The following is a 24,087-nucleotide window of genomic DNA, read 5'->3' on the forward strand; positions in this document are numbered from 1 at the left end:
ATGTTTCTCTGATGGGTAAAAGAGTTCTAATGATAAAAAGAACTAATTTCTAATTCAAGTTTCACTCTGAAGTTAAGAATACATTTCCGAGCATCCCTTCCTCAGTGAATGCAGCCTGTATATACATTTCTGGAGGGGGAAAAAAAAAAAAGATAAGCTCTCTCAACACAGATGTGTTTGTATATCCAGACAGGATTTTTTAAATGTTTAACCATGGAATTTTACTTTTAAACTTACCAGTATAATTAATTTTTGTTTAGCCACTGAGTTCTACTGATGTTAATTTTGGGGAATTAATGTAAAAAGAAAAACAACAAAACACCAAACAGAAAAACCCCGAAAGACCATCTTCACCTGCTAAGAACTTTTACTGCTAAATTAAAACAAAACTCTAAACCTCCTGCCACTGTAGCACAATACGTAAACTTTCCCACTATTAAAAATAAAATATATTTACTAATCTTATAACCAGTTCTTCTGATTCCTCATCTGTATGTGGATAATAGTACCTACCTCAGAGCATCAATGACTAGATTTTGTCTGAATGGCTGAGTTCCAAGCATTTGAATGGCTTTAAGGAGAATGCAAGGATGAATGATTTTAACAGCAACCCCTATGCTGCACTGCTAGAACATCAGGACAATATGAACAGGAAGTACTAGGCTCCTTGGGCTTAAAATTGGTTTTGTGGAAGTGACTAATTTTGTTCTATGCCTAGTTTTGAAGGATTACTATGCAGAAAGGAAAACCAAAGTGATGAGGGTTTTTAATTTTTTCTCCTTATTCCTTGAAATAAATTCTCTTGGTATTCCTCTTTCAAATGTTACATATGACTCCCCTGCTTTCATGGTTCCTCATTATATAAATCTCAAACTCCTCATTACTTAAAGGGCATTCATGAAATGACACTGCTTCATTATTCTAGCCTCATCTCAGTTCAGTTCAGTTTAGTTGCTCAGTCGTGTCCAACTGTGACTCCATGGACTGCAGCGTGCCAGGCTTCCCTGTCCATTACCAACTCCAGGAGTTTACTCAAGCTCATGTCCATTAAGTTGGTGATGCCATCCAACCATCTCATTCACTGTCATCCCCTTCCCCTCCTGCCTTCAATTTTTCTCAGCATCAGGGTCTTTTCAGATGAGTCAGTTCTTCGCATCAGGTGGCCAAAGTATGGGAGTTTCAGCTTCAGCATCAGTCCTTCTAATGAATATTCAGGGCTGATTTCCTTTAGGATGGACTGACTGGATTTCCTTGCAGTCCAAGGGACTCTCAAGAGACTTCTCCAATACCACAGTTCAAAAGCATCAATTCTTAGCTGTTCAGCTTTCTTTATAGTCCAACTCTCACATCCATAATGACTACTGGAAAAACCATTGCTTTGACTAGACAGACTTTTGTTGGCAAAGTAATGTCTCTGCTTTTTAATATGCTGTCTAGGTTGGTTATAGCTTTTCTTCCAAGGAGGAAGTGTCTTTTAATTTCATGGCTGCAGTCACCAGTATCATCTTTTAGGATTTGAAATAGCTCAACTGGAATTCCATTACCTCCACTAGCTTTCCCTGTAGTGATGCTTCCTAAAGCCCACTTGACTTCACATTCCAGGATGCCTGGCTCTAGGTGAGTGATCACACCATCATGGTTATCTGGGTCATTAAGATCTTTTTTCTGTAGCTCTTCTGTGTATTCTTGCCACCTCTTCTTAATATCTTCTGCTTCTGTTAGGTCCATACCATTTCTGTCCTTTATCGAGACCACCTTTGCATGAAATGTTCCCTTGGTATCTCTAATTTTCTTGAAGAGATCTCTAGTCTTTCCAATTCTATTGTTTTCCTCTATTTCTTTGCACTGATCACGGAAGAAGGCTTTCTTGTCTCTCCTTGCTTTTCTCTGGAACTCTGCATTCAAATGGGTATATCTTTCCTTTTCTTCTTTGCTTTTTGCTTTTCTTCTTTTCACAGCTATTTGTAAGGCCTCTTCAGGCAGCCATTTGGCTTTTTTACATTTTTTTCTTGGGGATGGTCTTGATCCCTGTCTCCTGTACAATGTCACGAACCTCCGTCCATAGTTCATCAGGCTGTCTATCAGATCTAATCCCTTGAGTCTATTTCTCACTTCCACTGTATAATCATAAGGGATTTGATTTAGGTCATACCTGAATGATCTAGTGGTTTTCCTACTTTTTTCAATTTAAGTCTGAATTTGGCAATAAGGAGTTCATGATCTGAGCCATAGTCAGCTCCCAGTCTTGTTTTTGCTGACTGTATAGAGCTTCTCCATCTTCGGCAGCAAAGAATATAATCAATCTGATTTCAGTATTGACCATCTGGTGTTGTCCGTGTGTAGAGTCATCTTTGTGTTGTTGGAAGAGGGTACTTGCTATGACCAGTGCATTCTCTTGGCAAAAGTCTTGTCAGCCTTTGCCCTGCTTCATTTTGTACACCAAGGCCAAATTTGTCTGTTACTCCTGGAATCTTTTTTTTTTTTTAAGTAAACGATCTCAAACTTTTGTTGTCTTCATAATAAAACAAAATATGAAGCTCAAAATTGGATCACTTGGCCCTTTCTCTTCTTATTGCCTCCCAACTCAAAATGTTTGCATCTCTTAATAGCCAGCATTCTATTTGATCTACAGTTGGGCTCAACATATTCAAGCCTCAGTACAATCTTCTTTGTAGTTTTAGCCTTTTTCCGGAAAATCAGCTTAGTCTGCCCACCACAGCCACTCTGCTTCCTGTCATAATGCCGCTTTCCCTGGGCATATAAAGAATACTTGCCCTTCTTGTACTGTGTCACTTTGTGGGGCTGGTGCTTCCCACACTTCTTACAGAAAGTCCGGCGGGTTTTTGGCACGTTCAACATGTTTGCAAGAGCGATACCAGCACAAAAAGCCTCCTGGAATCTTTTAACTTCCTACTTTTGCATTTATTTCAGTCCCCTATAATGAAAAGGACACCTTTTTTGGGTGTTAGTTCTAGAAGGTTTTGTGGTCTTCATAGAACCATCCAACTTTAGCTTCTTCAGCATTATTGGTTGGGGCATAGACTTGGATTACTGTGATACTGAATGGTTTGCCTTGGAAACGAACAGAGATTATTCTGTTGTTTTTCAGATTGCATCCAAGTACTGCATTTCAGACTCTTTTGTTGACTATGAGGGCTACGCCATTTCTTCTAAGGATTTTTTTACTTAACAGTGGTGGATATAATGGTCAACTCAGTTCAATCACCCATTCCAGTCCATTTTAGATCACAGATTCTTAAAATGTTGGTGTTCACTCTTGCCAGCTTTTGTCTGACCGTTGTCTAATTTACCTTAATTCATAGACCTAACATTCCAGGTTCCTGTGTGATACTTTTCTTTACAGCATTAGTCTTTACTTTCATCACCAGTCATATCCACAACTGGGTGGTGTTTTTGGTTTGGCTCCTTCTCCTCACTCTTTCTGGAGTTATTTCTCTGTTCTCCAGGAGCATAGTGGGCACCTACTGACCTGGGGAGTTCATCTTTCATGTCCTATCTTTTTGCCTCTTCACACTGTTCATGGGGTTCTCAAGGCAAGAATACTGAAGTGGTTTGCCACTTCCTTCTCCAGTGGACCATGTTTTGTCAGCCTCATCTACTAACCTTTTTTTTTTTTTTAAGGCTTCTTGATTTTTTTTATTACTAAAAAAAAAGCTTCGTTTTTAAATTTAACTTTCTGATTGTGCTTTCAACACTTTCACAACGATTTTCTGCTCAATAAGAACAGTGTGCTTGATTCTGTCATGGACACATATAACATACACGGAACCACCATAAGCCCAGCTGATAAATTCCTTCATTTTAGACAACCTGTTAAGAACTTTAGGTCACAGCGAATTCCTCGAAGTTGGCCCGGGCATATTCCACATGTAGATTCTGCTGCTTTCCCAACCTTCTTAGTATAAACAATTCTATTACCAGGGATTTGGGACAGCCTGGTTTTGTTAGAGGTGGTACTATAGGACAGCCTACAATGGTTATGTCAAATGCTGGCCCATTCTCAGTGCCTCTCAATACTGCCCCTGGAAGAGCGCCTATCCCATTGTTAACTTGAACACTGTGATCCAACCAGAATGAACTACTGTCAGTTCCCCGAGCCTGCCACACTTTCTTTCCTCTGGCTCTTTCACATACATATTCCCCCTTTGCCTAGGATATTCTTCCCTGCCCTTTTCTTCATCTAGATTATTCCTACTAAAATACTTTTATCTGTGAATCTTTGCTAGACTCACGAGTTACAGTTAGATGTCCCTTACAGTAATCTGAACTTCTCTATCTTTCCACTGATCACATGGCCTGTCCACCTATGGCCTATATACTTCTACCTAGACTTCGTTTGTTTTGAGAGCAGAGACGACGTCTGTCCTGAATACCATTTTATTTTCAGTGTCACCTTATAATGTGAGTTCCATAAACATAAGCAATTTCACCTGTTTTGTTTGCTGATATAATCCTAGAGTACAGAACAGTGCTTGGATATGACAGGTGTTCCATAAATGTTTAATAAATGATTGGGCTATGTGCTTTACATATGTGCTACAAAGAATAATACCACACTTAATGGTATCAATGGGTGTGAAGTCTTATAGAACACTCTAAAATTTTTTCTTTTTCAATGGTGAACAAGTAATGAAATATAAATTAGTTTATCTCTAAGGGCAACTAAAAATCAATAATTTTATTTTCCTCAACTACCTCCAAAGGTATACAAGAGAAAAGTGAACTTCAAATGCTTTTAAGCTCTCTTTACATAGCAATAAAAAGGTATTCCTCTTAAATTATCTTCTCATTCCTGTTAACATTCTTCTGTGCCAAAAGAGTTCAAAATGTTTTTATTTCAGAAGTATGATAAACATTTCCCTTAAAAAAAAAATCTGATTTTAAGTAAGCTAATAAAAGCCTTTAATTCTATTTTCACCTATTATTAGTTTAAATGAAAAAAATCCAAATTTCCTCTCTTATCAGGAGGTTCATGTATGAAAAGGAAATTACCACCTTCCCAGTTGTTTTTGAAGGTCTAACATGTATTGGTAACACTGTGCGTAGTAAGTCATCTGGGCTTCTACAAAGTCATTCAGACAGCGAAGGTGATGGGCCTGTAAAGGAAAGTTACAGTCACTTCTTAGCTCTAAAATCTACTTAAAAGTGGCAAATGCTAAGGGGAGACAGAGTACAACACTGTACTCAGGGTGAATCATCAGTATCTAGCATTTTACTATAATATGTAATAACAAACTGTTTAGCCAAAAAAAAAATAAAACAAACAAAAAACAAATGGATTTGATGATGGTGAGAAAACTAGGTGATAAGGTATAAAAAATTTTTTAAATATTTCTTCATACATCTTGAAAAATGCTACAATTTAAGTATCTTGATAAATGACTGAAAAGGAAGTTCAGTTTCTACTCCAAGAATTTCCCTAAGACTATCAAAGCCTTTTGCTCCAAATCAATTTCTAAGGAATGAACACTCACGTGTGTACTGCTGATTCCCTCCAGCAGAAGTCTGGTAATCTCTGCCTGACGATCAAATTCACTTTGAGTTATTCTTAATTCCTGTTCAGACTTAAATTGTAACACAGTTTTAGAATCTCATTAGAAGGCTTAGTCCATGCTATGCACACTCATTTAGACAGTTAAAAATCCCCCAAACAAACCCCAAAGTCTGGCAATTCCCTGATTCTACTTTGTAGCTAAACTGGTCCCTGGTTTCTAGACCTTATTTCTTCTCTATTACTTAATCTAGATAGAACTGATTCCTTACTGGTACTTAACTCAAAAGAATCAATGTCAAAGGTTAACGACATAAACATAAAAGCCTAGGAAAACTATGGGACAGTCAATATATTTTCAAACATTTTCTAGTATAAACTTTGGTAAATTTTACTGTTTTATGAAACCTTAAGATTACCAGTTAACATGTATAAAATATTTCAAAAAATTCTGTTACTACTATAGTTACTTGACTTTGAAGTTAAATATAGGTTTCATTCTCAAATGAAAAAACTTCAGGATGAAGTGAGGATTTTAACTTCTTTTGTTTAGTTATCAAGCATATACTTGATTCTAGGGACACAGTTCTAAGGTTCCTTCAAAGGATTCTTTGTCCTACATAAATGTCTTCTACGGTTTTCTTTCCAAACTTTGCATAAAATATGTTTTAAGCAGAAATATTATCTATAAGATATGCTAGGATTTTTTTGCAAGTTATGAGTGACCTTTAGTCAATAGTGTGCTAGTAACTGGCTCTTTACTGGTTGGGGGGGGTGGGCGAAGCGGGGGGAGGGAGGGGAGATTCTCTAATGTGCTGAGTTTCAATGGTATATATACTTCCACCACAGCTAATGTCAAGCTACCAAGATGAAGTAAATGACCTCAGAGCTAGAGAGAGATGTATACAACAGCATACCATTACCAGCTTTAACTATCTGATACAGGTTTAGTGCTGGGACAAAACAAGTCACTTAAAAAAATAAAATCTAAAAATAGTAAGTACTGGTAAAAAATATCCTCACAAATCTTTAGTCAGAGTTGGTCGGTAATGAGAATGAAGAGGAGAAAATAAAATCTTAAAGATCACTCAAAATAGCTTATTCCCCATGGGGAATTAGCATTGGTGATAATATCATTAAAATATTTTCTACTACCTCTCCAGGATAAATTGCTTACTCCCCCAACCAAATAATTACAGTATTTCCAAGACTGTAGTAAGTATTAAAAACAAGGTGCGAACTCTTTCCCTTTCACACCCTCTCCTTTACCCTCTGTGGTGGCAATACTTAACCCAGTGAAGCAGTCAACAATGAAGCAGCTGCAAAAGAGATAGCAGTTGCTATAATCATTCTTATCCCATTGCCAAAACACATGGCAGAGAGGACTAAGACTTGACCACTAGAGGAGACTTATGGAAATAAGCCTGAATTACTCAGTAAGTTGAGTTAAAATTAAATTTACTTGACCAAAACCAGAATACATGGTACTCTGATAACAGGGCTGAAGCAGTAAGTTTCCAGTATGTAGCAGAAAAATGTCACAGGAGAATAAAAAAGTCAATGTTCTTCCTAAAAGAAGTGTTAAGGAAAACCAATTACTTCAGTGTTACATTTGCACCATTTACTTTTCTACTTGGTCGAGAGGTTTTGACAGATAGAACCAAGGCACTTCAGAAATAAATGAGGCTTATTCCACATAGGTTTGACTGTGAAAATACAATCTGACAGCCTTTAGTAGAAATGGCAGGAAAGTCTACTAAATGGTAATGCTTCTGTACAAGGTGTAAGTAAGTAAGCTAGGTAGCAGGTTAAAAGTGACTAGGAAGCTTGAGTCTGAAATGGAAATGCTTTAAAGCTACAAACACTGAATAAAAAATATAAAATGATCTTAGGAAGGATGAAGAATCAGTCTCCTATGTTTTAACAAAATTTAATTATTTGTGAATAAAGCACCATATTATAAAGCCTAGGAAGTCATTCTTCAGTACAATCTAGACTTTATATTTTAGAAAAGGTAAATGACAGGAAGGAAACAAATCGTGTTTCTTGAACAAGTTGCAGTGTGTGTTTGGGGTAGCTGCAAACAGTCTAACGTCTCAAACCATCTCTACTTCTGACACATGTAATTGATTATAATAATTAGAGAGGTTGGCGTAACTGAAATTAGGTTCAGCACAAATAATTTACTTCGGAAGAAAATAATCCATATTAGAAAGAGACAGAAAAAGGGTTTACAGAAAGACAATGAGTTGAGAGTTTTTATTCTGTCCTCCAGAGGATCTCATTCTCCAACTTAATTTTATAATTAGGATAGAGTTCTAGCGAAAAGATCTTCTACTGCTTAGAATTACTGTTACTCGACTAACTGATCTAAAGCATAGCTTGGGTTAGAGAAGCAAGAAGAGTTCTTTTAGGATGTAAATTGGAAATAGGGCAAGAATGTGTTGGTTTGTTATATCAGGACTGGGTTACTTATTTTAAGCCAGAAATTCTGGTCAAGCTTCTAAGGCTATGAAGATTTGCTATGATTTGCTATGAAATCTTGGTCAGTGTTATCTACTTTTCCTAGGGGCTTAAACCTTAATATATTCCAGGAATATGAAGTTTTAAAATTACACATTTTTAAATTATAAAAATGACAGAAGTGAGAATATTTTTCAAAATCCATTTTGATGTTATTTTAAACTTTTTAAACATATACAAGCATAATAATGTAAATAATGTAAATACGTGTTTCATGAGTTTCTTGATATCATATCAACCATTTCCCAAATTTGTAGAGACTGCAAGATCAAATCTGCAAAAATTTTTTGATGTACCTGTATGTTAACCAAAGTGGAAGAGACCCTTTCTTGACCAAACTACTTTCTCTTCCATGTTATTCTGTCCTCTTTTCATGCTAGAGGTTCAGGAAGAGATCAGAGGCCAGGGTGTAACCATAACTAAGCTGATGAATGGATTCCATGAAAGGGAGTGAGGCCATGGGCGTTAGTCAACAATTTCACATTGGATTTCCAAGTCATGCTCCATAACCTATCCCTGAAACAAGACTGCATAGTCAGCAATCCTATAAAGTCAGAAAATAAGTTTAAGTTTATAAAACTATTTAATAGTCAGGGGCCCAATTAACACCTGGGCTCTATCCCCAGGATTGTCCTCATCTCAAGGTCAGATTCTAAACATGAGAAGTAAATGAAAAATGCTTCTGAAGACCTCAAATTGCACTTGAAATAAATCTGCACTAGTCATAATTTTATTTCTTAAACTTGCTTATTTGCTTTCCTAACCAAGAGAAGATTAGAAATGGTAGCAGAAGTAGAGAGACGGGCAGTAATGGTGATATGGACAGTGTCTAAAAGTGACCGTCTGACAATGAGGGAGGAGACAACATACTTTAAAAACAAAGAATCCAACTGTTGCACAGTACATAAAGCATGTTCATAATAATAAGCCTAACTGTAAGCAAAGTTAAATATATGTTATCCTGTATTTAATTTTTTATAAATATTTTCAACTCGAATGACAGAAAAATTAGCATAGGAGCTAGAGAAAACAAGCTTCAGTTACCTTGAAAATTCGTTTGTGTGACATGATATATTCACTTCTCTGAAGATACATAGTGTTAATTATAATTCACATAATTATCATATGAATAAACCAAGTATTTAAGAACTGTCTTCTGGTAAGGCACTGTAAGGATTACGCTTAATGTAACAGATACCTGATATTTATCAGAGTGTGTACAAACAACATCTCTGAAGCACTGTTCTACTACTCTGTGGAACTACTACTAGCCAAACAGATCTGAGCTTTTCACAATAATTTTCAGATTTTATAAGACATACTAACAAAGACTGTGATTGGCCCCATAGTTGTTGCCCAATATAGATTTACTGAATGAATGACATTTAAATTCTTGTTTCATAATTCTGTAGTTTAATAATTTACTTACTTTTGTCACTTCCTCTGCCCAAATCTAGCCAGCATTAAAAATTAGAGAAAAATATAGAGCATGAAAGAAAGTTGGAATTTAACATTTTCTACAGCTTAGTATAGAAAAATGTAATATTTTAATTCACATGGCATACTTTTTCCAGAGTCACATTAACAGCTTAAACAGTAATAGTTAAATCAATAAAGCTTAATATACTGTGAAAGTATGCCTTCATATGTATTAATAGTACTGATGTTTGAGTCTTATACTAATTCTAAATTAATAACAGGTTTCCAAAACTGGGAATATTTAACGCCTCTCAGTTCTAGTATTCTCATCAGTAAAATGAGACGTTTAGAGTATACGATTTCTAATTTCTCATTTAGGTTCAAAATTCTGCAATTTTAGGAAGTTAAAATAAAGCAAGGATAAATGGACACAAAATGTTGATAGAGCCATGAGGGGAGGCAAAATAAACTTGAGAAATGATGAACTTAAAGTTACCAGAGTTAAACATAAGTAGATGACATAAGTAGTAAAACAAATGCCTAATAAATGAAACAAAGTCTTGATAACTGTTCAGCATGATTTAAAATGACATATATACTAAACTACCAATGAGTGAAACAGTCTCCTACTTCTCATTTACCTACATATAAATAGGACAATGGAAATAAATGAATGCATTCTCTTGCTATCTAAGGAAAGCCCTAATTTAGCCAGGGCTTCAATAATTGCAGTAGTTTAAAAAACAAATGCATTTTACATATTCTGTATAATAATCTTTTCTATTACATGTTTTTCCCCCTCCTTTTAGTACAGTGCTAATGAAATAAAAATAGTCAATTGATTTAACAAATAAAAACTGCCAATTATTTACTACTTAACAGTGGATTCCATCTACTTCTATGCAGTAATACACCCAGGAGTATTATGACAAACACTGTACCTATAAATCTTTTCTGGCTAACACTTATGAGTTTTGGGACAATGTTTAGATTTTACTAATTTCTATCTTGCTAAAAAATTAAATATGCTTAACACCTCAAAAATTTCCTCAAATCAAGCTCAATAAAATATATAGGATACTACAGAATAATTCTCATTACTAATTCAAAGCTATCACTATTCAGCAACTCTCCTAAGTCAATTAACACATGGCTCAGTGGTAAAGAATCTTCCTGCAATGCAGGAGCTGCAGGAGACATGCGTTTGATCCCGGGGTCAGAAAGATCCCCTGGAGGAGGAAATGGCAACCCACCACTCCGGTATTCTTGCCTGGAGAATCCCATGGACAGCAGGCTACAGTCCATGGAGTCACGGAGAGTTAGACACGACTGAAGTGACTGAGCTTGCCTGCACAGTCCTCAACACTACAGAAATACCTAAACTACTAGGGTTTGTCTTGGCCTGGAATTACAAAGAAGAAATTAATTCTATGTTGAGTTTGGGTGAAAATTAAAGTAAACATTGAAGGTACTGTGAAGCAAAGTAAATTTGTATACCTTATACTTTTCTCTAAGTTAAGTAAATTTTGTTAATTTTGTCAATTAATATCTTTGAATAACTATGTCAGTCAACATAAAAAATTAACATCTTTTATTGTGTATAAAAGGCAATATATATTTATGTATAAATTCAGACTCTAAGATGTGAATTTGGTGGAGCTGAATTTGTCAACTAGAACACATAATTTTTGTTCTTCAAGTTCCAGTATTACTTCAGCTAGCATTCTCTATTTTTTGTTAGACTAATGAATGCATAGCTTCAACTATTTTGGACTTTTACATGTAGATAATAGCAAGAGAAGGCACTTTATTCAAGATGTAGAAAACACAGTAGGCCAACAAACCTTCAGCCATTTTACATGCAGGAGGTTGAGCATGTAAGAGAAATTTACCATAATGTTATCTCCTTCAAGGCGTGCTGAGTTTAGTTGCTTAAGTGCATAGGTAAGAGACAAAGAACACATTATACCAATGAACAAAGTGAAACAAAGTTACTTTTGCACAACACACAAACAAGTATTAAGAGCTGATAAAATGGCCTTCTACTTAAAAAAAAATCCAACTAAGTAAACTTTGTTTTGTCAATTAATATCTTTTAGTATCTATGTCAATTAACATAAAATTAACATCTTTTATTGTGTAATAAAAGGTACTATGTATTTATGTATAAATTCAGACTCTAAAATCTGAATTTGGTATAGCTGGATTTGGCAATTAGAACACATACTTTCATATTATGATAGCTATTCAATTTTTTTCAAAAGATTCAAGTTTTCAAAGATAAAAAAACATGGTTGATGCTTGATTTTAAATTGGAATTATTTGGGGAAGATGCATTACTTTAAAAACTGCCACAATCACCTAAATTTTTATTGAATTTTCACCTATGCAAGTCCTTCTGCCTACCCACAATTTCCCTATTCAAAGATCATTTCTATTTTATTAGTATATGATGCCTTCAACCACGTTCTCTTTCAATCAGCCTCAGCCAGGTCTTGGCATACCCTGAAGAAATATGAAAGGCAAGTCAATCCTTGTATTTTTAATAAACTTTAAATTCTAATATGTATACATTAAAGTTAGGATTATATGATGGTTCTATAAATTCACTTGGTTTTTACATTAAAGGCACATACTGCTGTAAATTGTGGAATTGATGCCTTTCAACTGTGGTGTTGGAGAAGACTCCTGAGAGTCCCTTAGACTCCAAGCAGATCAAACCAGTCAATCCTAAAGGAAATCAGCCCTGAATGTTCACGGGAAGGACTGATGCTGAAGCTGAAGCTTCACTACTTTGGTCACCTGATGTGAAGAACTGATTCACTGGAAAAGACCCTGATGCTGGGAAAGACTGAAGGAGGGAGGAGAAGGGGATGACAGAGGGTGAGACGGTTGGATGGCATCACAGACTTGATGGTCATGAGTTCGACCAAGCTCCGGGAGTTGGTGATGGACAGGGAAGCCTGGTGTGCTGCAGTCCATGGGATCGCAAAGAGTTGGACACAACTGAGCGACTGAAGTGAACTGGACTGCTGTGGAAATGATTAGATGGACAGAGGGACATATTCACTATGTTAGTGATAATGTATTTTCCATCATGTTTGGATACCTGAAAGCAGCAGACGTCTAAACCTCTCAGTATCAGAGAGCTTTGAAACCAGATGATTTTTTTCTTTCCATTAACAACACTCTAAAATGATTTTTTAAAAAGCTTATGCAGACTAAGATTAGGTTAATAATGTCAGTGCCTTATAACTTAGATGAAGAAGTTATTTGTTTTTGCTCCTCTGTTATAAAGTTTATACTATTTTCAAAGCTATACTTTTGTTCACTGTAAAATATTCAGGGAGGTTTTCTCTTTTCTGCTCATTGGTATATTTTTGAGAAATGTCTTTGATATTGCTTTACCATTCTTCAACGTATTAACTAATAAAACAGGTTAGTATAGTCACAATATTGAATACAGGCGTTAAATATTTTACTGGTAAGGCTAAATCACCAAAAAATTCAATCTACTATGCTAGATTGTAAACTGAGGGCAGCAGAGATTTTGCACTATTTATATACTAACTCCTTCTCAGCAAAGCAACTTGTACAAAATTAGCATTCAGTAAATTTAGAATTTAAAAACAGGTCACAAGAAACTAGGAAACAAATTTTTTAAAAAGTGCTGATATGCACAGGTCTCAAACCTTACTTACAGAGAAACTGATCACAAAACAATCTGAGGAAATTTATACAAGGAAGTAAAATCAAAGAAAGTCTGAGGTTAGAGTAACCTCCTTAGCCACCAACTAGGAAGCACGAAATGTGTCAAAGAAGGAAAAAAAAAAAAAAGCAAAACAAACTCCTAGTGGTTTCAATTTTTCTCTGTTCTTCAAGAAAGGGAAGAGAAACACAGGGAAAGGAAAAAAAAAGATCACAAAATACAGGTGTGCCTCAAGGTTTTATGTGATAATAAACTAAGAGGACTTTTCCTTTCCGAAGTATTTCAGACTTACTGCTAATAAAGTTTGAAGAAAAGCAAGTTAGTTATCTAGAGGGAAATAATACAAGTAAAATCAGGAAATGGGAATTTTCATCTAAACTAATAATTTTAATATTGAGCTACAGCTAAATTTTGTATCATGCATTATATAAATTCTAGAAAAGCTGTGTACAAACTAAATTGTTGAAAAAGTCATTTGTATAATTTTATTTTTAAATGCAAATTCTCCGAAAAAATTTTGTTCTCAACAATACAATGCACAGAGATATTGTCAGCATCTTTTCTGGATATATCAAAAGGAAATATACATTTTAATAACAGTGGTAAAATAATTTAGAATAATCATAGGACCTTGTTTACTGTTGAAACAATGAACTTTCTGGAACTTTTCCAAGTAAAAAGTAGACCATTGTTATCTTGTAATGGTGCTTGTTAAACAAAGTGCTGACATTTGACAATAGTTACTCCATCATCACTAGGCACATAAAGGCATTTCAAATAAAGATATTCTGTTCAAACATTTCATTCCAAATAAACCTTATTTAACATTTTTTTCTGATTATGAAATTAGTATCTTAAAAAACAATTCATATTTTACTATATAAGTTTATTATTAGCAACTTTAGAGAGGAATATCCTATTTTAGAGTCTCTTGCCATCTCTGGCATTTAGTTTTAAAGTTCTGATTCTGCAAAAAGCCTGTTCAGGGAAGTTAGGCTATTCTTTATGATGAGGTCATGTAAATTCTGAGGTGAACTAGCCAGTGATTTTGAAATTAATGTCTTGTCAAAGATAGTTCTCCAGCAGTAGCTAATTAAGAATCTTTAAAGGGCAACTGTCTAGAAGAAAATAATTTATTCTGCTCATACGAACTGTTGGGGTAAATTCTCTAAGACATCACTCTCCAATACCAAGTCACTAGTTTTAAATTTCACTCTAAGCCAAGTCTTTTCCAAAACAATAGAGCCACAACAGACTTCTACCAGCACCGTGGTAATATGCTCCTAGGCAGTGACTCTTGATGCCAGCAGTGGTAGTGAGCTGGGAACAGAAGGCAGTGGGAATGTCACGTCTCTTAACAAAACATATCCTTTTGCTCGTTAAGAATGAACTTGTTAGCTTCATCTAATAAATTCAAACTTGTTTATATTGTTCTACCCTAAAGGTGCCCTAATTCAAGTCTGATTAATCTCTTCGAACTTTGGAAGAGACAAACTATATTAAATTAGAGGCTTTATAAATAAAATCTTTTAAGAAAGTTTTACATATATATCTACTTATATGTTTTCACACATACATATATAAAATCAATGAACTACTTTATTTAACACATATCCCTTCACTCCTAAAAGACCACTATGAAGTTGCTTTTATGAAAAATATACCAGAATTTATTTATCTAAATGGGTTTCCTCTCCTTCAAAACAGCCACCTGGGAGGTCACGCTGCCACTGTCTGAATGTTTTTGGAACTATTCTTGGTGACAATTCCTTCAGTCAGTTTGAATCACATGTGGAAAGGTAGTCATATCTAATTTTTAAGGTACACATAAGCATTCACAAACTTGACTCATTCTCATCTTAATTACTATCTATTTTTGTCTTTCAAATATAATAAATCTATCTCCAAAAGACTTATTTTCCATTACCATTGAGGTTATTTGCAAAATATGACACAGCTTTTTAGGAGCTCTTGTAATTTTTATTTTTTTTTAGCAACAAGTGGATCACTAAAGTAAGTATACTGACATCTCTTGATATATGATTATTGTCACTGATTTGAATGTATTAAGCCCTGAAAAGTCCTGAAAAGTTTAAAAAATACAAAAATAATTTCCTAAAGTCCTATTCTAGTCTTAATGATAGACTGTAGCTTGCATAATATATAAGTAAAATCTTTGAAAAGACTTAATAATAGCTTAATAACTTAAGTTATTAACCTAAGATTTTTTTTATTTAAAAACAAAACAAAAACCAGTACTTACTGATGCTCTAGTTTCCGCGGCTTTTGCTTTTTTCAGTCTTGTTTTTGCAGCATCCAAATCCAGTCTCTTATTTTGTAATAGTTTCCTTTCTTTCTATAAATATAGGAAAGAAAATAAAGCCTAATGACATTAAAAATCCAGTTAGAGCACACACATTTAAAGTACTATTCTCCCATTAAACACACGAATCATCTGATGAACAAAGATCTATGATTCCTAAATTGGCCATGAAGTGACCTTTCAGGCGTCTGACACCATTTTCTGACTATCTGCAATCTAAAAACGATAGAGACATTCTAGATACCTGGGAAAGATGGCAGGTGGTGGTAGAAACAAAGGAATATTAGTTTTAATATTCTGTGATTTTGCTCTTATTTGAGGAATATTTGGCAATATCTTCTTGGTTGTCATAATCTGGGGACCGATGTTACTGGCATCCACTGGGTAGAAGCCAGAGACGTGGCTACGTATCTTACAATGTAGTACAGTTCTTATAACAGAGAATTACTCCACCTAAAATGTTAGTAGTGCTCAGCTTGAGACACTGTTTCAGCCTGTTACAGATAATCTAGGAAGTGCCTAAAGTGAAGAAGGTAGAGGCCCTGGGGCAAAGCTCCTTGCAACCCTGTGCTGTAGTACCAAAAGCAAATCTGCTATTCCGAAAACAGAATTTCATCTATTAGAACGAATCATGAACAAATGTTAGTATGGTATCTTAGAATTCCTCAGGGGAATGCCAAGCTTCATAATATGCTAGTTTACAAGAATTTACTGTTTGCTTTGTTAGTTCTTAGATTCCATGTATCAAATTTCATCCTGTTGACAATCTCTTTTCAATTATATTTCTCTTTGTGATTTTTCCTTTGTCTCAGGCCAAACACTTTTTATACACAGATTCACTGTAAACATACTGAGTTTCTATAATAAATTATATATATTAATAAATATATTTATTATATATATAATATATTTATATAAGTATAAATATATATAATAAAATAAATAAATGAAAATTAAGTTTGAAGTAGTATTTACAATAAAAACCTTAGGAAAAAAATATCCACCTAGGACACCACTCTCCATCATTTAAAACACTAAAACTTAAACTAAAAAAATAATAGACTAATAGATTAGGTTTGGGAAGTGATTTTTTTTCCCTTATATTTCAGCAATAAAACACACCTGTGTTAAAAGAAGATAATAGACTTCTAGGGATACAAAAAGACAGGAAGTCTAATAGCCAGAAATACAGCTTCCAGTCATGATGATTCTGGCTCCCAGTTTAAATGTATGGCTCTACTAAGAACATAATTTGTGCCACATTTTAATAATCATTCCAGGAACTTCTATCTAGATTTCAGTGCTGGTAGTGAACAAGAATGGATGTAAAGACATCTCAATAACACTACAGTGACATAGAAGTGGAGTTTGTATCATTAATAATCCTCTATTTTGGTTAGTTTTGTATTCTGTTGGAATATACATCTTGCTAGATTATTTAGTTCTTCTGATTATTTAATTCTTCTAATCTGCTATATCTACAAAGTCATTAAGAGGGCAACTGCTCATTAAAAACTGCAAGTTTTTACCTGTAAGTATACACCTAAATTGTTTTACTAAAAAAATGAACATTTTCCAACTCACAGCAATTGTTTTGTAATCGCCTTCTATAAAGTTTCTTAACGGAGTGAGAAAATTTAAGGCTGATGTTTGAATCAGCTCTCTGTCTGCTGTTCCAATTCGTTTTTGTGTTTCTCCACATTTAATAAGGGCGTTACCTGCAATGGAGAAAAAGTTTGTTTTTTTTTTTTAAACACTGTATGGTAATGTCAGAAAATCATGTTAAGATAAATCAGCTACCTGATCTGCCTTAAAGTTAGTTGTTACTTGTTTACTTAAGTAAAAATCAAATAAAATTAACTGTAGGTAAGATAGTTTTGGGCTTCCCAAGTGGTGCAGTGGTAAAGCAGCCACCTGCCAGTACAGGAGGTGTAAGAGACGCGTGTTCAAACTCTGGGTCAGGAAGATCCTCTGGAGGAGGAAATGGCAACCTGCTCACGATTCTTGCCTGGAAAATTCCACGGACAGAAGGAGTCTGGTGGGCTACAGTTCATGGGGGTCACAAAGAGTGAGACATGACTGAGTGACTGAACACACACACACATAAAAGGTAGTTTTATTTTGAAAGTAAATTTAAGATTATAAATATGTAAGTGAAAATGACAAAGATAAATTCTTTATCATATCATAGTTAACTGTACTAACTCTACCAATGGGACAAAAGAGGACAGATACACTTAAAAATATTTATGGTCACAGGTCAAATAGTACAGATATGCTTATAAAAGTATAATTCTTAAAATATATTAATAAGTAGACCAGGTAAAAATTCTTTTGTTTCTATATTTATGTACTTATTTCAAGTGTCTATAAATAATAGTATACATTTGTATCTTAAGTTTAAAAAAAATCTGTTCAGCAGCACACACTGCCTAGTATTTAAATAGGACAAATTCAGTGGAAAATAGAGAAAAAGAACTCCAAGGTTGGTTCTAACTGCAAGTAGGACCAATATACCTCTAATAAGCTTTAGTTCTGTGGATCTTTTTTTTTTTCCCCCCTGTGGATCTTAATTCCTTTATGTTCAGATGACATTAGATCTAATTTGTAAGAAAGGTAATAATATAACATGTAGTTAAGAGCTCAAATTCTGGATACAGATCTACATTTTAATTACTAGCTCTGTGTGATCATAGATGAATTATGTAACCTCTCTAAGACTTAGTTTCCTTGTCCTTACACAGAGATAACAGAATTTACAAGTAGGATTTAAGTGAGGATTTACTAAAATAATATTTATACAGTGCTTAGCCCAGTTCCTGGAGTATTCAATTGTTAGCTATTATTAATTACCAATAAATAGATTCACAAAGCCCAATTCCAATTATCAGGGTACATTCAATGGAATTATTAGAGGTATAAACAGGTAAAGCAGGTTAAAAAGGAAACAAATTTAGAAGGCTTTTGAATGTTTTTTGCTCTACTATACCTTCAGCTTGGTGAAGGAAACAGCTGGGTCCTTCATGTACCGTTATGACCCCTGCATCTAACTGAGTTTGGCATAAGAAGGCAATTAACAAATCTGATCAATATATATATAAAGTCTTCCTGAAATTTACAGTTAAAATTTAGAAGTAAAACTATAGAAATTTAAAGCATTTTCAGACTTCTGAAAGAATTATATTTTGAAGAACATAGTGTAAAAAAGTTTCAAAGTTGTACATCTGCAAGCTAGTTAACGGATTACCACCATTCAGTACTCAGTACTCAGGTCCTTCTGACATAAGGACTACTAAAACTATGTTCACTTAGTCTCAGAATTTATGTGCTATTATAAATCAGGTGGCTTTCCTAGGAGGTGCTAGCGGTAAAGAACCAGCCTGCCAATGCAGGAGACGTAAGAGACGCAGGTTTGATTCATGAGTCAGGAAGATCCCCTGGAGGAGAGCTTGGCGGCCCACTCTGGTATTCTTGTCTGGAAAATTCTATGTACAGAGGAGTCTGGTGGGCTATAGTCCATAGGGTCGCACAGAATCAGATATGACTGAAGCGACTTAGCACACATGCACACATAAATCAGGACTATATATGTAGAAAATCACTTAATTTACCTATCATTTCACAATCCAAATAAAGACCAATTTCTCGCAGAAGTCTTAACAAGCACTCAGGGATAACCACTGTTAACATTTTTGTGGTATTGACATTACTCGTGTAATAAAAGCACTAGTTTAAACACTTAGTTTGTGCCATGCACATTATAGAGATAAGTCCTCAGGAAAGCTTTAAAAAGAAAAATCAACTCGAGGAGACACAAACAGAAACTGCAATATATCACAAGAAGTACAACAAAGAAGTTGCAAGATTCAATGGGAATACCTATTTAGACCTAAAAAGATAATGTGAATTCTCAGAATATACGCTTAAATATATTAAATATTAAGTCATACTGTATATATTTGGTGGTTATGTTTATCACTTCATCTAAAATTTTAACACAAAATATTTGAAGTTAAAACTGATTCTACTAATACTAGATAAATATTAATGATGTCTCTAAGTAAGTAAAGATCTAAAAGTAAAGATATCTCTTGGCAGACATTTGCCTTTCACTTACCATATGCTGTTCCAGGGCCAAACTCAGTCCCTGCATCAATCATATATTGTCCCAAAAGTTCTGGGTTGTTTATACGACTTGGAGCTTTTCTATCCAGTTTTTCATAAACAAATTCTTCTATCCTGGCATCTAGAAAAAAAGTTTAAATTACCAACAATTTCAAAAAGCTATTTGAAAGACTGTTGTTCCCCTACTAGCCATTTATCACTTTGTAAAATAAATAAGAAATTAGTATGCTTTCAAGTATGTATCTTAATATATAATTTTTCATTTGCATGTTAGAGTATTATATAACTCTAAGAAACTTACATTTTAAAAATATGATAAAATATGTTGGCACAAAAACATTTAAAAATGAAGTGTGTTTCCCTGGTAGCTCAGACAGTAAAGAATCTGCTTACAATGCAGTAAACCTGGATTCAATTCCTAGGTCAGGAAGACTCCCTGGAGAAGGAAATGGCAACCTACTCCAGTATTCTTGCCTGGACAATCCCATGGACAGAGGAGCTTGGCGGGCTATAATCCATGGGGCTGTAGACAGTCAAATACAACTAAGTGACTAACACTTTGATTTTTCAAGACTATTATAAATATTTTATGGGATTTTAAGTTTCAGAAAGCGTTGGTATTCACTTAATATCTAGTGAAGCGGCCTTAGACCCATTCATAGTGTCTAATTTTTAATTTTTGAATATGTGTTTACAATTTTAAAATCAGGGATTTCCAGCTGTAAAAATATGGATATAACGTACCTAGACAAATTGAAGAGTTGTATACTTCTGCCACTGTTACTGTGCTTTAGTTTGCTTATATGCTCAATCTCCCTCTTAGAGGTTAAATACTGGGAGTTTAAGGAGTGGAATAGTCCAGACTTGGAATAGTTTACAGAGATCAGCAATACGATTTCTTGGCTTAATTTTATTTAATTATGTTTAAAGTATATAAATATCTGAGCATGTATTCATTCAAAAGATTTTATCATTAAAAAGAAGTTTAAAACACAAAAGGTTAAGAGCAGTAGTAGGAGTTAGCACAAATGAAAAGGAAAAAAAATAATTAAAATCTGAGTAAACACTTGGTTATCATATTTAAGAAATTCACATTGACATTGCTTCCAACAGTGAGATATTTCAGAGATAAATAAGAAAAAAGTAAAAGTTTCCAGAAAAAAAAATGCTTAAATATAAATTAAAATTATGATCCAAAAAGAAGTTAAATAGTTTCCTTCTAAGCACCTTACATAATTCCTCCACAAGCTTCACACAGTGCACTGAAAATTTCAAAAATAAGTTGAACCAATAACAGAAACACTTCAGAAGTTGGCAAAAGTGTTCATTTTAATACACAAAATATGCGGTTGGAACAATACTTGGATTTGTGGTAGACTCTGGTGCAGCATCAGAAGAGTTTTTAAGTAAGAATTTAAAAACCTTTAAATTAGTTAAAACCAAAAAGAGTCAGTTGAAAACAAAAACCCTTGGAAAATGTTAACTAAATCTCAGAATTTCATTTTCTGACTGTGAGAGTGATTCATATCTTTGCCACCTGTCTATCCACTTGGTCAAAAGTTTAAAGCTGAATCCCATTTGATTTCATTCAATTAAAAAAAAAACTGGTGTATTTTAAATAAATATTTCATTCAGGGTATCAAAAAGTCATAATAAAATCTTAACAAGAAATGCAGGCAATTCCACTATAATGCAATGTACACTTCTGAAAAATTCTAGGTTCTGGAAAATCATACACTAAAAATAACAGGGCTTACAGAAAAAAGATTCGGTCTAACCACTTAAAATCTGTGTAACTTTATAATGAGAGCACAAAATAAAACACAAAAACAACTGTTACTAAACACTGAAATAAAATTATGTGAGCTACGGTAGTTCTTTCTACTGATATCCTTTCCAACATTGTTGGAAATGTCCAACAATGTTGGTGACATTATTTGCCAACCACAAAAACATGCTGTAGGATAGACTACATACTGGAGGAACTATGGCTAGAGCTAAAAACAAGAGGAAAAATGTCCACTGCTTTTTTTTTTTTAGGTGCCATGGCATATTATTTAAGTAGCCTTAAATGAGGAAGAAATAACACACAGTGTCTAAAGACAATAGGCCTCAAACAATAAAAGGACTATTTTAAAGTCACCATAATTTAACTAAAATGGCACAGTATTATTAATATTTTGTATAGTGCTTGAGCTTCCCCAGTGGCTCAGCATTATAGAATCCACCTGCAACGCAGGAGATGTGGGTTCATTCCCTGGGTCTGGAAGATGTCCCGGAGAGGGAGATGGCAACCCACTCCAGTATACTTGCAGGGAAATTCCATGGACAGAGGAGCCTGGTGGGTGCAAAGGGTCTGGGCAATATGGTGCTTGAGGTTATAACAGCAACAAAGTTTAAAGCTTGGAGGTAGTATCTGAAAGAAAGGTTATGGCATTTCACAAAATGATCACAATAACACTGGGGAAAGGGGGAAGGAAAGCAGGAACTGTTATTGTTGATTTTGTCCTTTAGTTTTTATCTGTAAAGCTCCCCGTCAATACACCTTGTTCTAGTTCAAGTTCTACTTTTAATTAGTTATGCTACACTGAACAAAATGCTAACTTGTGAGTTTCAATTAAAACAATCATTGTGCATCTTATATGCCAGGTTATTGAGTTAGGTGATCTGAAAAGCCTTATGGAGTTGTCTGAAAATCAAATGGGGTAATTTGTGTAAAAACGTAAAACTTAAACATAAATAGTTGGTAACTGCCTAAGTTTCTATGTAATTTTCCTTTAATTGTATAGGGGCATTTTTTTCTTAACCACACAGGGGCAGTTCTCCCCTGGATGAGGAAGGAATATTATCTTCACAAGTTTTCATAACTCTTAAAATTCAAAGCTGCTGCCTGAAATTTCAAGAGGATTCTACAAAGGCCTTAAAAACGTTATCTGTCAATTTGTTAGAGGATACCCAATGAAGTGTTTATCACCCTCTTTACCAAAAACACACATACAAAATAACACAGACCTCAAAGCCATAACCGGAAAATGTTTTCCAACAGCCATTAAAACTTAAAAAAAAAAATTAAAAAAAAAACCTATTAAAAGTATCTTTTAATAAGATTAGTCAATAATGTAGACAAAAGGTAAAAAGTTTCTTACTTGGATTTGGCTGCAATAACACTTCAGTTTGTTTCATTATTTTTTCTGTCCATATTTTGGTACATTCAGCTTTGCTAAGGAGGTTCTCTAAGTGAGCATCCAATTCTGTCTTCTCTGCCTGGCCAAGTTTTTCTTCTGTGAACTGTTATTGATTGTATAATAAAAAAAAAAAATTAAATATACCCCAAATACATTTTAGGAATCTATATCAGTAATTAAAAAGAAAACTCAAATCCAAACAATCCTGGACATACAAATAATTGTTCTTAAACTGTTGCATATGCAGGCTACTTTTTGCCCCTCTGGTAATATATCCATACCTCTTAGGATATGATAATGCTAAGGCACTTAGGATAATTGTATCCCATAGTTAATATGTACCCTCAGTTCTGCTAAAACGTATGGTGTGAATGATAGAAAATTTGGCATACTATTTTATATATAAAGTATATAAATATTTCTTACATATAAAGGTAGGATACCAATCATAATGAGTAAACATTTTTGAGCCAGCTGGATCTGAATTCAAATCCTGGCTGTACTGCTAACTATGTGACCTAAACAAGCTTTTGAATATTTTTTTCCTTGGGTATCTTTCATCGTAAAAGAGACACAGTACATATCTTAAAGTACTTTAAGAATTTAAGTAAGGGTATGTATGTACATCACTTTGTTCAGTGCCTGGTAATTATTATTCTGACTTTAAAAACAGCTACTATGTTTAATGTGGCTTTGTATCATCGGCATTTTAACCACATCTAGTTAGACAGGTTTCTATGGGATGTTCTGGGAAATTATCATTCAAGTTGTTTCTTCAAGATATGTTCCAGCAATTGATTTATGGACTAACGTTTGGAACATCCTGCATTGCAGGTGGATTTTTTACCAACTGAGCTATCATGGGAGCCCAATTCATATTACAGAGGCATCTTTTTAAAGATCATAAAATGTAGCTAAAAAGACTCAACATATCAATTTTTATTATCTTGAGTATATTTGTTTCTGAGGAAAGGCAGCACTGCCCATAGAATAACAAAGAGGTAAAAAGTATTTCTGTGTAGATTTTATGGAGACTTCCGGACACTTTAATTAAATACTAGAAGCAATGACTCAGGTTGTTTATCATGAATAGTTTTTCTCTAGAATATGTGGTTTCCCATTAAAACATAAGTAAATCACTATCGCTAACTCTGTACTCATTAGTCATGACTTGTCTCTGGTGGCTCAGACAGTAAAGAATGTGCCTGCAATGCGGGAGGTCTGGGTTGGATCCCTGGGTTGGGAAGATCCCCTGGAGGAGGGCGAGGCAACCCACTCCAGTATTCTTGCC

At 34.4% G+C, this 24,087-nt stretch overlaps 2 protein-coding genes across 3 annotated transcripts in view; both read right to left on the reverse strand.

The window, feature by feature from the left end:
* Positions 1–24,087, reverse strand: part of SH3GLB1 (SH3 domain containing GRB2 like, endophilin B1) — a 45,786-nt gene that overhangs the window by 10,979 nt on the left and 10,720 nt on the right. The window contains exons 2-8 of one of the 2 annotated variants that reach the window (XM_043875559.1): positions 22,758–22,899; positions 19,604–19,732; positions 17,071–17,204; positions 15,427–15,519; positions 11,299–11,385; positions 5,496–5,585; positions 5,017–5,117 (exon numbers count right to left, since the gene is read on the reverse strand). In XM_043875559.1, the coding sequence (XP_043731494.1) occupies positions 5,017–5,117; positions 5,496–5,585; positions 11,299–11,385; positions 15,427–15,519; positions 17,071–17,204; positions 19,604–19,732; positions 22,758–22,899 (776 nt within the window). The remainder of the gene's footprint in view (positions 1–5,016; positions 5,118–5,495; positions 5,586–11,298; positions 11,386–15,426; positions 15,520–17,070; positions 17,205–19,603; positions 19,733–22,757; positions 22,900–24,087) is intronic. The other variant, XM_043875558.1, reaches the window with a different exon arrangement.
* On the reverse strand, positions 2,372–3,025 carry LOC122676383 (60S ribosomal protein L36a-like). Its single transcript, XM_043875561.1, has one exon. It carries the CDS (start codon positions 2,857–2,859, stop codon positions 2,539–2,541), a length of 321 nt encoding a protein of 106 aa, XP_043731496.1. The 5' UTR covers positions 2,860–3,025; the 3' UTR covers positions 2,372–2,538.

This window comes from Cervus elaphus, chromosome 20 (assembly GCF_910594005.1).
Source record: "Cervus elaphus chromosome 20, mCerEla1.1, whole genome shotgun sequence".
NCBI lineage: Eukaryota > Metazoa > Chordata > Mammalia > Artiodactyla > Cervidae > Cervus > Cervus elaphus.